General features: G+C 50.4%; 1 protein-coding gene across 1 annotated transcript; it reads left to right on the forward strand.

Moving 5' to 3' along the window:
* Positions 1–80: 80 nt before the first annotated feature.
* On the forward strand, positions 81–11,360 carry MYBL2 (v-myb avian myeloblastosis viral oncogene homolog-like 2; the record flags this gene model as incomplete). Its single annotated transcript, XM_009076869.1, has 13 exons — positions 81–174; positions 1,291–1,362; positions 1,724–1,816; positions 3,328–3,548; positions 3,707–3,863; positions 4,634–4,900; positions 6,091–6,477; positions 8,071–8,210; positions 8,524–8,623; positions 9,238–9,351; positions 9,864–9,980; positions 10,188–10,334; positions 11,070–11,360. Coding segments are annotated over 13 exons (2,038 nt in total), but the record flags the coding sequence as incomplete, so codon positions are not given.
* Positions 11,361–13,919: the final 2,559 nt, after the last annotated feature.

The following is a 13,919-nucleotide window of genomic DNA, read 5'->3' on the forward strand; positions in this document are numbered from 1 at the left end:
GGCTCTGCACTGGAGGCTGGGCGCTCTGCTCCGGTTTTTGTCAGAGATGGGTGTTATAATCTTCATTTGTTCGTTTCTAGTGAGGACCAGGATGAGCTACACTACCAAGATGCCGACTTGGATGTGCCAGAGCAGCGGGATGGCAGGTGCAAGATCAAGTGGACACCAGAAGAGGTGAGTGAGGGCCCAGCATTGCTGAGAGAAGTGCTTTGGGGTGGGCATGGCACCCCGGGCCTCAGTGTATCCACTCCAGTCCTCATCTGCTGGCCATGACCCAGCCTCTTGCTTACCACTGGAGAAGACTGAGCTGAGGTCTGAATGAGGCTCAGATGATCAGGGGAGTCTGAAGTGTAGTCCAGAGAGCAAAAGCTCCAACCTCTTTACCTCAAGCGGAGTCCTGGGCAAGGCATCTGCTGCCTGCAGTGCTCCTGTGAGCAAAGAGAGGTTCCAGAGGATGGCTGAGGTCTCCAGCAAGCTGAATTGCACAGTGGAAATGTCCTCTCTTTTATCTGTCAGAAGCAGGGAGTGCTGAGACTGCTGGGATCATGGCTTAGTCATCCTGGCTGAGAGCCTGAAACTAGTTGGGATATTGTCTTCCCTCCTCCCAGTTCCTCCACCATATTCGTTCTGTGTGTGAACTACAAGATGTTCTGTCTCCCTGGTGTCTACCTTGCCACCAAGTAAGGTGATCTTTATGCAGCCTTAGGCTCAGGTTGTGCTGGGAATAATTTCATGCCTCCGTTTGCCCAGCCAGAGCTCACAGTCAAGGACCCCTATGTCAGGCTCTCTGTGAGCTGTAGGAGTCTGCACACCCAGGCTGTAGCAGGGATCATGAAAGAAATGCTGTAGGGCCCTGTAGCCCCGAGAGACAGAAGACTACCAGGCTACTGGTGATACACTACAACCAGTCAGCTTTCCTGGCCAGGCAAAACCAGTGGCTGAGCTGGGAGATGGACTGTCCGGTCAGGAGTGTACTGGGGCTGGATAAACTGGCCCTTGGACACAGGGTTTGAATCAAACTGTGCTGGAACAGAGCTGAACTCTTGTTTTGTACTCACTGTATGAGTTTGTCCTAGTAGAGAGCTCAGAAGCAAACTATCTGTTCCAGCTGAGCTCCACATACTGGAGCACTGCTGAAGGCTGGTGTGAGCCACCTTCCTCCCCCGAAGAGAAATGCCAACAAACCTTGACAGTTCAAAACATAACTTGTTCTCTTGATGCCTTCAGCCCGGGGTGCCTGTGGTGTGTTGCTTCAGAGTATCTGAAATTGGATGTCTTTGTTCTTTGCAGGATGAGCAGCTGAAGATGTTAGTAAGCCATTATGGGCAGAATGACTGGAAGTTCCTGGCCAGTCACTTTCCTGTAAGTGACCCTTTGCCCAGTTGGGAATTGTAGCATTTGCATGTTGCTTCTTTCCCTTGTGCTGGTTCTGTGTGTGTGCAGCAGCTTGCACAGTGGGACTGTTCTGTGACTGCAGTTCCAGGCTCTGAAAGGAGCTGCTTCAGGGTGGGGAGACCTTCCTGTACAGAGGGCTTTCAAGGCTGAGTCTGCTGGAGCTGGGGTGAGAAACTGAGGCTCCTGTGCCTGGTGCTCTGGGTCTAGGGTCCTTGTATGTATTCTGCAGGTTTTCTGTGAGGCATCCTGTGTGTGTGAGGACTGCTATAGCTTTAGGAGCTTTTGGAGCCTCCAGGATAATACTTGTCTATCTCACTGCTTTTCCCAGAACCGCAGTGACCAGCAGTGTCAGTACCGATGGCTCAGAGTGTTGAACCCAGACCTGGTGAAGGGCCCTTGGACAAAAGAGGAGGACCAAAAGGTAAGTCAGGGCTGAGAGGATCAGTGTTGGACTGTGACTGTCTGTGGAGAGGGTGGAAGTGCCAGACCCTCAGGTCTTGTTGTAAAATGTGGGTAATTCATCCCAGTGGTGGATACCTGTGAGAGCAGCACTGTGACCTGCTCTGAGCAGCTCTGAACACAGCTATGGTGCAGGAGCAGGTCTAGGCCTCTTCAGCTAAACACCTCCCTTTCACACAGTACTGCCACAGTAGGCTGCCAAAGGAAAGAGGAGAAAAGGGAATTAATTCATCTGCCTCCTGGCAGGTCTCCACCTGGCCTGTCTGTGTTGGATCTAAGAGAAAATCAAACTAACATTTCCTGTGCCACAGTAGGCAGGCTGGAGGGGATGGCTGAGGCTGGCTGGGGGAATCATGACTTCTGTTTCTCTGCTGATCCCAGAGTGGGCTGAAAGATTTATATTAAGCATGTCCTAAGGAAGCTTCTCAAGATGTCCTTCCACCTTGCAGCAGAGCAGCTGTTGCCTGCTTTTCCACTCCCTTTGCATGTCCTGACTCTTCCAGCCTACTCATCCTGGCCAGGCTGACTCCGGCTCTCTCCTCCCAACACTGCACACTGCTTTGCCCCAGCTCCTTGGCCTGTGCCTCACTTTGGCATCTTTGGTCCATTTGTCTGTGCTTGATAGTCAAGAGTCCCTGCGGTAGGGACATTTGTTACATGCCAAGAGCACTGAGCATCACCTCTCTACCTGCACCTTTCAGCTGAGCACAGCTGGCCAGGGTAGAAATGCTCTTGGAGAAGTCTTCAGCCAAGATTTTGGTGGGCTGAACACTGCAGGAAGCAGATTATTTCATCCTGACTGTGCTCTGGACATTGCAGGGGCTCAGAACAGATTCTATGTCCTGAAGTATTTGCATTGAGCCTCAGGCAGAGGTGACAAAGCCCTTAGTGAAGGGGAAGAGGCAAAGTGGATGGCTCTTAAGTGAATATGGCTTGTTTAGGCTTTGAAGCTCTCCCTGTGTGTCCTGGTGCTAGCAGGGCACAGAGCTGCAGCTCTGGCATGTCCTGGGTGTAGAACACTCTTAAAGGGAGCAGCAGAGCTGACAGGGGCTGTTGTCCTGCAGCCAGGTCCCGGGAAGCAGGGAAGGCAGAGGAGCCTTGGAGCATGTGGACTTGGCCCTGGCTCAGAAATGGGCATGTGTTTCTAAATTTGGGCCTTTCTGCCCCTTGGTGCACCTGCCAGTCTCCATCCCATCTTTTGTGAGCAGTCATCTGCATTCACAGGTGCCCTGTGGCAAAAATGTCTGTGTGGAAACAAGTCTCTTACAGAAATTCAGCTGAATCATTGCTCTCACAAGTGTTGGTACACCTGATGGGCAGTGCTGGATCTCTCCAGCTTTTCCTCCCGAGGAGCCTTTCCCTGTCTGCCCTTACCTGATCTCGAGAGAGCTGAAGAGCAAAGCCTGAAGATAACTGTATTGTCCTTCTCCTCCTTTATCCCATTTCCTTATTTCCCTCCCACTCTCTTCAAAGGTAATTGAACTGGTTAAAAAATATGGCACCAAACAGTGGACCCTGATAGCCAAGCACCTGAAAGGGCGGTTAGGGAAGCAGTGCCGGGAACGCTGGCACAACCACCTGAACCCTGAAGTGAAGAAGTCTTCGTGGACAGAGGAGGAGGATCGCATCATTTATGAGGCCCACAAGGTCCTGGGGAATCGCTGGGCGGAGATTGCCAAGCTGCTGCCTGGGAGGTAGGACCTCTTTGCTCACTGCTGCCTTCCCAACTGGGTGGCCCATGGAGATCCATGTGTTAGGCTCACAGGATGGGGCTGGGGCGTGTGCTGGAGCTGTTAGGTGTGCTTTGAAGCTGCTGTAAATAATGATTTGTTTCCTTCTGCTTTCCCTGCAGGACTGACAATGCTGTGAAGAATCACTGGAACTCCACCATCAAGCGGAAGGTGGACACAAGAGGTTTTCTCAATGAAGCTAAAGAGTCCAAGTCAGTGTACTTGCTTGTGGAGGTGGATGACAAGGAGAGACGAAGTCAAATGACAGCTGAGAGCCAGGTATTGCACCAGCACACTTGCAGCTGGGTCAGTCTCCCCCTTTACTAATGCATTTTGGAGTGTTCATCCACCCTTCTGCTGCCTCACACTGCTTTGGCCACACTCTGGTGTCTGCAGAGACAGTTTGTGCCTTCCCCAGCTGTCTCCAAGAGACTGACTCTTGGGAGATCTCTCCCTTCAGGAACTAGAGGTGTTATGGGAACCAGACTGTGTTCTCCAGGCAGAGGACAGCACTCTGCTAGTGCTGTTATCTTGCCAATCCCAACATCAGGTCTGTTTTGGACACTGAAAATTCTTTTGGCTTGTTGTGCTGTTGCTGGTGGCAGGAGGAGGCTGCTCCAGATAGTGTTTGTGTGGGAGGATGGTGAAGAGATACTGTGTTCCTTTCCTCTGAAAAGGGGAGCAGGGAAGTACACCCAGTTACTTTTTTTTCACAAGGAAAACTTGTAGTTTCTGAAGGCAAGTTCTTGGAAATTAGGAAATGCAGAACTAGTGCTACCTGCTCAGTATTTGTTCAGCTTTCTCCTGGGGCACTGTTAACTGAAATTTTCAATTAAACAGTTCTGTGCTTGTTATGTTGCTGGACTCCTGCTCAGGTAGTGCAGGACAGAGCAGTGAGAGAGCATAGGGGTGTGAAACAAACTGAATGGCAGGTAGCAGAGCAGGCGGAGCTGAATGTGTCCAGGGCTCCTTGCTTTTCGTCACCAGGACTTGACATTGTTCCCTTGTTTTCTGCTAACATCTGGACTTTCTTTGTTGTATGTGCAAAGAACATCCTGCCCAACTGGCCAGCTGATCTCTCTGAAATAAAGGAGGAAGATGCCAGTGATGAGGAAGTGACAGGAGTGCAGGAGTTGCCCTCAGAGCTGCCAGTTGCAGAGCTGGCAGAGCAGAACGCTGAGGGTGCCCTGGATGAGGCAGTGCCTGAGAATGCTTCGTTTATCACATCACCATACAAATGGGTCGTTGAAGCTGCTAACTGTTTGTACCCAACTTCAGTGCCAGCCTTGAATGAAGCTCTGGACATGATTGAATCTGTAAGTAACATACCCTTGCTCCTCCAGATAATGTAGGAAGACTGATCATCACCCTTTTTCCCTTGAATGAACTTATCAGATCCCCTTGCTTATCACCATCCTGAGAAGGGCTGGTTCTATCATTGTCTTGCAGTTTCCTACTGTCTCTTTTTCCAGGGCTGGATTAGGCTTTTCCAGCTGTATGAGTATTGCTGTGGGCTTGCAGGTTTCCCATGTTCTTGAGCATGGCCTCTGCTGGTGTAGGAGGTTGTAGGTGCTGGCAAACATGATTTCAGGCCCTTCTTTATCAGCCAGTGTCCCCAGCAATCTTTTTCTTAACAGTTCAGGCCCATGCTTATTGGCTTTCCTTTCCCTTCTGTCATGGGATAAGATTAGATAGGACAGGCTGTGAATAAGCTGAGCCCATTTGTACTATGCAGGACAGACTCCTTCATGCTGGCATGATGCCACCACTTGCTTTCACTAAAACTAGTCATTTTGGGCCAGTCAAGCAGTGCTGAGGTCCCCTGGGTGACAGAGGCTCTCCAGTGTGGGAGGCTGGCTAGAATCAACAGGGCACTTTGCTGCCATCAGAGGGAAGTTCCTCTGCAGCCCCCAGCCTGCCTGAGGAGCTTAAGAGCTGATTATCCGTGAAGAATCCACTTTGCCTGTGTATAGGAAGGCAGTTTGTGTCCGAGGCTTCCCAGGCCATCCATGGCTCCTTAGGGACCTGCTAGTGTGGTGTTGGGTGTTGGTGGGGTTGGGCTGTGAAGCAGCTCATCTCTGAACTGGTCTGGCTAGTTTTAATCTGCTTTCAGCAGTGCAGTTACAGCAGAGCCCTGTGACAGTCACTTCATTCAGCCCCTGTCCCCAGGCCTATCCCCAACTGCTTTTTTGGTCCCCTCTCTGAGGGGCTGCAGCTGTTTGTGCAGCTGTGCTGGGAACCCAACTGGGAAATCAACCTTGTGTAAAATAAAGATCTGCCCCTTGTGCACACAGCAGCTTTCAGCTGGGTCAGTTCCCTGGTCTGGCTCCCAGCTGTGCCTGCAGCAGAGGGGAGGAAGGTTCAAGTTCTCTTCTAGCCAAGGCTCCTTCCAAAGGTTGGTGCCATCTCACACATGTGCTTATTTCACCTCCCAGTTCAGATCTACACCAGCTGAGTGTCCAGCTTTCCTTCCTGGGCTGCTACTGATGATTTCTCTTATGTGCAGGACCCAGATGGGTGGTGTGATCTGTCCCAGTTTGACCTGCCTGAGGAACCCTCTGCTGGTGGCAGCAGCAGCAGCAACAGCCCTGTGAGGCAAACCCCCAGCAAGCCAGTGCCATCCCTGCCCAACATGACCGAGTACCGCCTGGATGGCCACACCATCTCTGACCTGAGCAGGAGCAGCAAGGGGGAGCTCATCCCCATCTCTCCCCACGCTGAGGCAAGCTTTGGCACACCACCCTCTGTGCTGAAGAGGCAGAAGAAGAGGAAGATCTCCCTCTCCCCTGTCACAGAGAACGTTGCCAGCACCAGCCTGTCCTTCCTTGACTCCTGCAACAGCATGACACCCAAGAGCACCCCTGTCAAGACACTGCCCTTCTCTCCATCTCAGGTACAGAGCATTGGCAGACACTGTGCTCCTCTGCTTGGGCTTGGTCCTGAGCTAAGAAATAGGCATGTTATGCTCTATCTTCTTGTGCTCTCTCTTGTGCTCATGGCATGTATTCCCACCAGCTCTGCCAGCTTTGTGTTTGTTGTCCTGTGAACGAGGCAGTGCCAGTGTGCAGAGTGTGTCCCTTTGCTTAAACAAGGCACACAGTTGGTTCTGGCACTGCTTGTCTTCAGTGCTGCCCTTCCCATGGGAGCAGCAGGCCATGCCTGCCTCTAGGAGCACCTGTGGTTTTAGGGAAGCTCAGCTGCTTCCCTGAGGGGCAGGACACGTGCCCAGTGTGAGGAAGAAGCACTGCAGTGTGGATGGGTCTGCATGCCTGCCCGTGCTGGAGGGCATAGTGCTTCTGTCCCCAGGGCATTGCTGCCCCAGCTGTGGGTAGCAGAGTGCAACAGTGAAAAGTGGCTTTCCCTGTTTGTTTGCAGTTCAGTCATGCAGGAAGACTCAGTAGCAAACACCTTGTGCAGATCTCAGTGTTGCTGTGCTTGGCAGAATGCTCCTGGGCTTCAATTGCAAAAGGATGTTGGGATGTTTCAGCCTTTGTCATGACTCCTACAGTGTTCACACACTTCTGCACACATGGTCTCCAACATATATCACCTTGGAGCACTGTGCTGGTCAAACCCACGAGTGCCTCATATATGGAAGTGGTGGAGTTCTGTCTACAGAGCAGAATAAAAGCTGCTGTCCTTCTGTGTTCTCCAGCACAGTTCCCACAGCAGCTGTCTTCAGACTCTGTCTGCCAGTGCCTTCCAGGCCTTTATTTCTGCTGTTTCTGCAGCCCTGGGTGCACATGGGAGAGCACCACAGGACAGTCTGACACAAATGTTTGTGGGCCTTGAATACAAGGCTAGCAAGAACTGGGGAATGAGAGCAGGACCCAAAATGTGCAACTCCACAGAGTGTAAAAGGCTGCAAGGCCTGTAGTGAATCTGAGAAGGCAAATGGCGTGTCCTGCCTCAGGCCATCAGTGATTGTCACAAACACTTCTCTCCTGATAGGTTCTTGGGCACAAACCTCATTCCTTTTGGGAGTAAAGCTGTCGCTTATTAGCTGGTGTGAAGTAAAATCCTAGCAGAGATGAGACAGTTTGTCATTTTCTCACAGTTGAGGCTGAAGGCAGCTCAGTGTAAGACCTGTTAGCTTGTATACTGTTGTGTTACATGGATTTCCCTCATGTTTGCTAAGCTGAGGCTGGAATAGACCTTTGGTGTGCCAGGATTGCCAGTGCAAAGAGAGACTTCTCTCCCACCCTGTAGCTGGCAGGTGTAGTAGTATCAGCTCATCCCTTATGGGAAGTGAATAATCTTTGGAGGTGTGAGAGACCTTCTGGCAACTTTCCTCTGTGTCCACATACAGGACTGTTATGAGGGTGTAAGTCATCCCGGTTTATACTGGGACAGCTGCTCACAATGGGAGGACTGTCCCTACTTCAGGTTTTCCCCATGTTTAGGAAAGAGTAATGACTTGTGATACAATGTTGGACTGCTTGAGACTAACCGTCTTCACTTTTTTTTTTTCTCCTGTGCTGTGCAGTTCTTAAACTTTTGGACCAAACAGGATACACTAGAACTGGAGAACCCATCTCTGACCTCCACACCTGTGTGCAGTCAGAAGGTGATTGTCACCACTCCTCTGCACAGGGACAAGACCCCTCTGCTCCAGAAGAATTTAGCGTAAGTCCTTTCCTCCTCCTCCTCCTCTTCCTCCCAGAGCAGTGTTCTTTTCCACACAGGAGTCTGGTCTAATTCAAACATACCTCTCAGTACCTGTCATGGCATTGCTGAGAGAGAGGCAACCAGGCTGGACATTTCCTTAAATCGGTGTTTCCCTCCAAAAACAGCTCCTCTCTGAGCTGCAGGGAGCAAATGCCCAGTCTGACTAGGACCACAGCCAAGTGGCCACCATTGTGTTCAGCTGCTGGGTGGGCTCTTTCCTTCTGTGGGTTACAGCATGTCTGATCCCTTGTCTTTCTCTCACTGTTTCCAGGTTCGTCACACCAGATCAGACATATGTGGTGGACAACACACCTCACACTCCCACCCCTTTCAAAAATGCCCTGGAGAAATATGGACCAATTAGGCCTCTGGTAATTACTGGTCAGGGCTGTGGCTTGGCAGTGGCAGAACAGTGATGAATGCAAATGGGACATGGGGGAGGCTGTAGTGGAGCTGTGAGCCAACTCTTATCTGTGCCACAACAAGGTGCAGTTTGGTTGTGCCAGGCTGAGGTGGGAGAGATGAAGGGAACCTTGTCATGGTGATCATGTCATTGTAAGTAGCCACAGGACTTTTGGCTCCTCTGTAAACCAGCTAAAGATGCCAAAACCTGCCCTTGAATCAGGCTGCAGTGCTTGGCTGTTGATGACCTTGAGGAAAAGCAAGGCAATAATCTGCCTAGGCCTCCCTGAAGAACTGGATCTCTGAATGTGGGTGTGTCCACAGTCTCTCAGGCCTTGTGTGCATACTGGTCTCATGATGGCACACTTGGAGCTCATCTCTCATGTTTGGAGATCCTGTAAATCTGTCAGCCTAGCAGAATTCCTACATCTTTCCCAACTGGGAAGTAAATAAGTTCTCTTTGTGTTTGTCCTCCCTCTGTGGGCTCCCCTGACCCCATTGTCTCTTGAGGGAAATACTTATGAGTCTGCCCAGCATAGAGAATTTGACTGCCTTGTGCTCTATCTCTGCCTTTTCACACCAGCCCCAGACTCCTCACCTGGAAGAAGACTTGAAGGAGGTGCTCCGAAGTGAAGCTGGCATTGAACTCATCATAGAGGATGATGTGAAGCCTGAGAAACAGAAGAGGAAACAAGGGGTGAGCTGATTTTTGCATTTAGAACCTGTTGCTGAGCCCTGTGCTGTTAAGGGGTGTTTTGGCTGGTTTTATTCATTCTGCTGTTGATGCCAAAATGTTTTTGGCCCCACGGCTGTTGTATTTTCATCAGCCTGGTTAAAATACTGCCAGCTATGTCCTGGTTTGTGCTGAACTCTTTCTAGGAGATGCTTTGTCCCTAACCTACAGAAGAGACCCATGGTACTCTTGGAGCATCTGGAGCAAGTTGGGCTCCCAGGAGGCTGTGGGCTGGTATGCTCAGTCCTCTGGTAGCCTTCCCTTCCTGCTGTAAGGAGCTTCCTCTTCTAAATCAGTGGCTGTTGGTGCCAGGAGGAAAGCACTGCAAGCTGCTGTGCCCTGTGGTGGGGAAGGCTGCAGCACACCTTTCTGAGGCACTGGTGCCATGGTGCCATGGGCTTGGTGTGCACCCTGGGCCCCAGTGACAGCAGTTCATGGGTGGCTCATGCTGACACTGGTGTTTCTGTGCCCTCCAGCTGCGCAGGAGTCCCATCAAGAAGGTCAGGAAGTCTCTGGCCCTGGATATTGTGGATGAAGATATGACCCAAAATCTGCCTGCTCTCCCCAAGACTGTGTGTTTCAAAAGAGCCCAGGTGAGGGGTGCTGTGCTCAGAGCAGGGACACAGCTCGTTTCTGCTCTGGAAAACCCTGTGCAAAGCAGCCTGTAGCTGCCTTTGAACAGTTCATGAGAATGGAGGAAGGGCTGGATTTGTCAGCTAACCTTTTGGCCCGGCCAAATATCGGCACTGTCAGGACAAATTAACTTAGTTCTTTATGCTTTTCTTTTTCTCTCTTTGCAGCCTGTGAATTTCCTGTCAAGGTCCCTGAACATTTCCTCCTCAAGCAGGAAGAACGACAGTGGTTTGCTCAACAGAGCCTTCGTGCAAGTGCAGCCAGAGAAAATGTCCTACAGGAAGATGCCAAGTCATTTCAGGCCCCCAGCACCAGTAAGTCCTGCAGCTGCTGCTCTCCCTGTCAGGATGTTAGCTGGCAGTGCAGCCCTTGTCCCTCCATGGGAGGAGAAGTGAGGGATGAAGCTCTGAACCCATCACAGGAATCCCTGTGCTGTCAGGATTGTCTTTCCACCAAGATTGAGAGTTGCTGAGCCACAGGTGTCATGCTACAGCTTCCTCCTGTCTCTTTGCAAACCTGCCCTTCTGCTGGGGCTCAAAGCCCCATGGTTGATCAGAGCTGTGGCCTGCTTAGCATGCTTGGCCTGGATTTCCTTATGGGAATTTGTACCCTGTCCAATCCATCAGGGAATTTGGGTGACTGATCTGGCACTGAAGTAAACCTTCCTTTTTCTAGTGAGCACTCCTTGAACAGCAGTAAGCTCATCTTATTTGTTTCTCTGGGCATAGCAGCTCTGTGTAGTGCTCTATAAAGGCTGAAGGGAAAGCCCTGAAAGGGCATGTGGGTTGTCCTGAAATGAAATACTTACCTAGGAAACTGTTGAACCTAAGCCCCCTTTGCTAGAAATTATCATCTTGGCTGTGATGAGTAACTGGTGGTGTGCAAGTTCCTCCTGGTTGCAAGCTGGGTGCTCCTGAGTCTGAAGTTTTATTTCCCTGGGGTAGCAGATAGATGGTAGTTTTATTTTTGCAGTGTTTTAAAAGATGTCACCATGATGTTTGTCCTCTCCCTTAACTGTGTTGTACACATGTTTTCTTTTCCCTCTGCAGATGACCAGAGCTTGGAAAGTGGTGGCCTGTGGTGGAACCCGAGACCAACTCTTCATGCAGGAGAAAGCTCGACAGTTTTTGGGCACATTGAAACAGAGTCACACATCAAGGACCTTAATCTTATCATGAAGGATTGTTCTGCTTTCTAATTTTATTTTTTAAATTTTTATAATAAGTGGAGGGGGAACCCCAGGAAAAAAGTTGTTCTTTGCCAGGCTTTGCTATGGTGGGAGTGGATTTTTTTCCTTCTGTTCCCAGGTAGATCTATATTGTAATAAAACTGCTGGCTAATGTGTGGAATGCAAGTTTAGGGATCATTATAAAAAATGGCAAACGAGGGAGGGCTGGAGAGCTAACAGCAACACCTCTCTCTGCAAGACCTGTGTTCTGCAGAAGTAGAAGCAGGCAGCCTTGTTCCACCTTGGAGCAGCATGTGGAGCAGGCAATGGAGACTGACCTCACAGCATCCCTGGATTTCCTGCTGGCTGCTCTGGTACCTCAGGAATGGCTTTTGCAAAGGTTCCTGCATGCCTTGAGTCTCCTTTCCTGGCTTTCCCCAGGGGATGGAATGTCCCCCTTCGCTCAAGGAGGAGGGGAGGGCATGGTGCTTTGGGGTGGCTTGTGTCTGGAGACAGCCTCGTGCTCCTGTGGGGCTGGTTTGTACTGCCAGGACACAGACTGGGAATGGCAGGAGCTTCTCTCCAGGACTGTGCTCACTCTTCAAATAAAAAATGGTGCTAACATCACCTGTCCCTTGGACTCTGACTCTGCCTGGGGCCTCACTGCAGGGGAGGCAGTGCTGTGCTGGGGTGCTGAGATGCTGCAAAGTGATGGGTTTTGTGTGGGATCTTTGCTGTCCTGCCACTGGTTCTCACGTGGGATCTTTGCTGCTCCTGGCAAGTTGGTGAATTCCTGTTAGTCTCTCAGCACACAAAGGATGGTTTCCCTCCATCCACTCTTTAGTTTCATCAGCTGTTAAGAAATTTTGGCTAGGTAGGTGCCACTGTGTTTGAGCTCAGTGTGGGTGGGATCTCTGCAGGGCTGCAGGAGTGGCTGGAAAGAGCACCAGGAGTGTGATGTAGCAAAGCCTTTTCTGTTCCCCTTCCTTCTGAGGCCAAAGCTGTTTCCATGTTGCTATTTCAGTGTGGAACAGTAACAGGGTGTCCTGTTTTGACATCGACATGGATGAAGTGTGGCAATTGCAGTAATGTACTTTTTGTAATTGGAAAGGTGCTGGAAAAACTGAAGAGCAGCTCAGCAGTTAGGACAGGAAGAGCTTTGTGGATGAGCAGTGTTGGGTGCTGTGCTGTGCTGTCCTTGGCCAAAGCTTTTGTGGCAGATCTAATTTTGGCTCAGAGTGTCTATAAAGCAGAGGTGTGGGGAGGCTCAGTCCACCCCTGTGCCTCTCAATGGGGTCCCTGTCCCCAGACCCTTGGCAGGGTGGAAAACCAGAGCAGGGCTGTATAAATCTCATTCCAGGTTGTCACTTATGTTGGAAATAGAGTCAAAAAATTCTTACTGACAAACTTGTTAATAAAACCTTGGATCCTGGGAAATGAGGGAGGTTTAGAAACCCAGTTCATTTTTCATTTTTACAAGCTTGGGGCCAGAGCAAATCCATGAAGTAATTTTTATTTCTGTTTCTCAGTGCTGCAGTGTTTGCTTTGGAAAGACAGCTGGGAGCACTTGCCTGAAAGCCTGGCTTTAGCTGCTTCCATTCTGCTGTTATTTTAAGAGAAGTTGCCATAAAACCATTCCTCTCCACTCAGGCTTTAGCAGGTTTGGCTGTTCCTGCACTGAGTGACTTTACAAATCCAAGCCCAGAGTTGCAATTCCTTCCTGGAGCTGACATGAGCTGGGAGCCCTGAGCAAGCAGTGTCTGCTGGGAATGGATCTGGGTGTGAGCCTGGCACCCATGTTTGGGAGCTGCCCCTAAACTAAAGGATGATGAGAGTATTAACTGCTGTTCTGTGCTGACTGGGAAAGGTTGAGGGGCAGAAAAATTCCAAGGAAAATAAGCAAGGTATTCACAGTTAATGAGTAAAAAGACAATTAGCTTTTAATTGGAAAAGGGAGCTCCTTCTAGTGTGGATGTTGCCAGCCTGGCTTAGCTGTCCTGGGGCTCAGGAACAGGCACTGCTCCACAGGTGGGGAAAAACTTGCACTTGTTCTATTCTTCCTGTTAATTTGGATGCTCTACTTTATTTCCAGTAAAAATCTCATGGAGGTTGGACTTCACACTGGCTGTGGAGCCCCTGGATTGGAGCTGGAGACCCCTCAGGCTGGGGCTCCATGGCCCTCCTTGTGGTCCCCGTGAAGTCACAGCCCTCCCAGGCTGCACGACTTCCATTCCCAAAGGGAAGCCTGGATGTTTAATTTAGCTTTAAATGAAATGCCAGGATGAAAGTGTTCCAGGAGCCTTGTCTGTGTGGGAGAGGAATCTCCTCCCATGGCCCAGCTTGCAGGAAAGCTGTGCAAACCCTGCATTGCTGCTTGCTTTTGGTATTTTGCATTCCTCAACAGAGCAGATGATTCCTTGTTTGAATCCAGACATGGAAAAAGGATTGTTTTGTATCAGGAATGGGAGGAGAATAGCACAACTGCTGCTCTTGGGACATGGCAGTGCCCTGACTGCAGACAGGATGTTGCTTCCAGCTGGGACAAGCTCTAGAGAAGCTGGAGAGAGCAGAAATAATAGGGTAAGGAGCAACGAAAAAAGGGACACTCATGGTTTTTAATTGGCAGTTTTCCTTTGGGATGGAGCCTGAAGTGGCTAAGTGGTGTTGAGCTTGCACAGCTCTGTGGCTGGAAGTGTGGGAGCTGCTGTGTGTCCCTCCAAGCTGCTGGGCT

The sequence above is a fragment of the Acanthisitta chloris genome, unplaced genomic scaffold, assembly GCF_000695815.1.
Source record: "Acanthisitta chloris isolate BGI_N310 unplaced genomic scaffold, ASM69581v1 scaffold1336, whole genome shotgun sequence".
In the NCBI taxonomy this organism is placed as follows: domain Eukaryota; kingdom Metazoa; phylum Chordata; class Aves; order Passeriformes; family Acanthisittidae; genus Acanthisitta; species Acanthisitta chloris.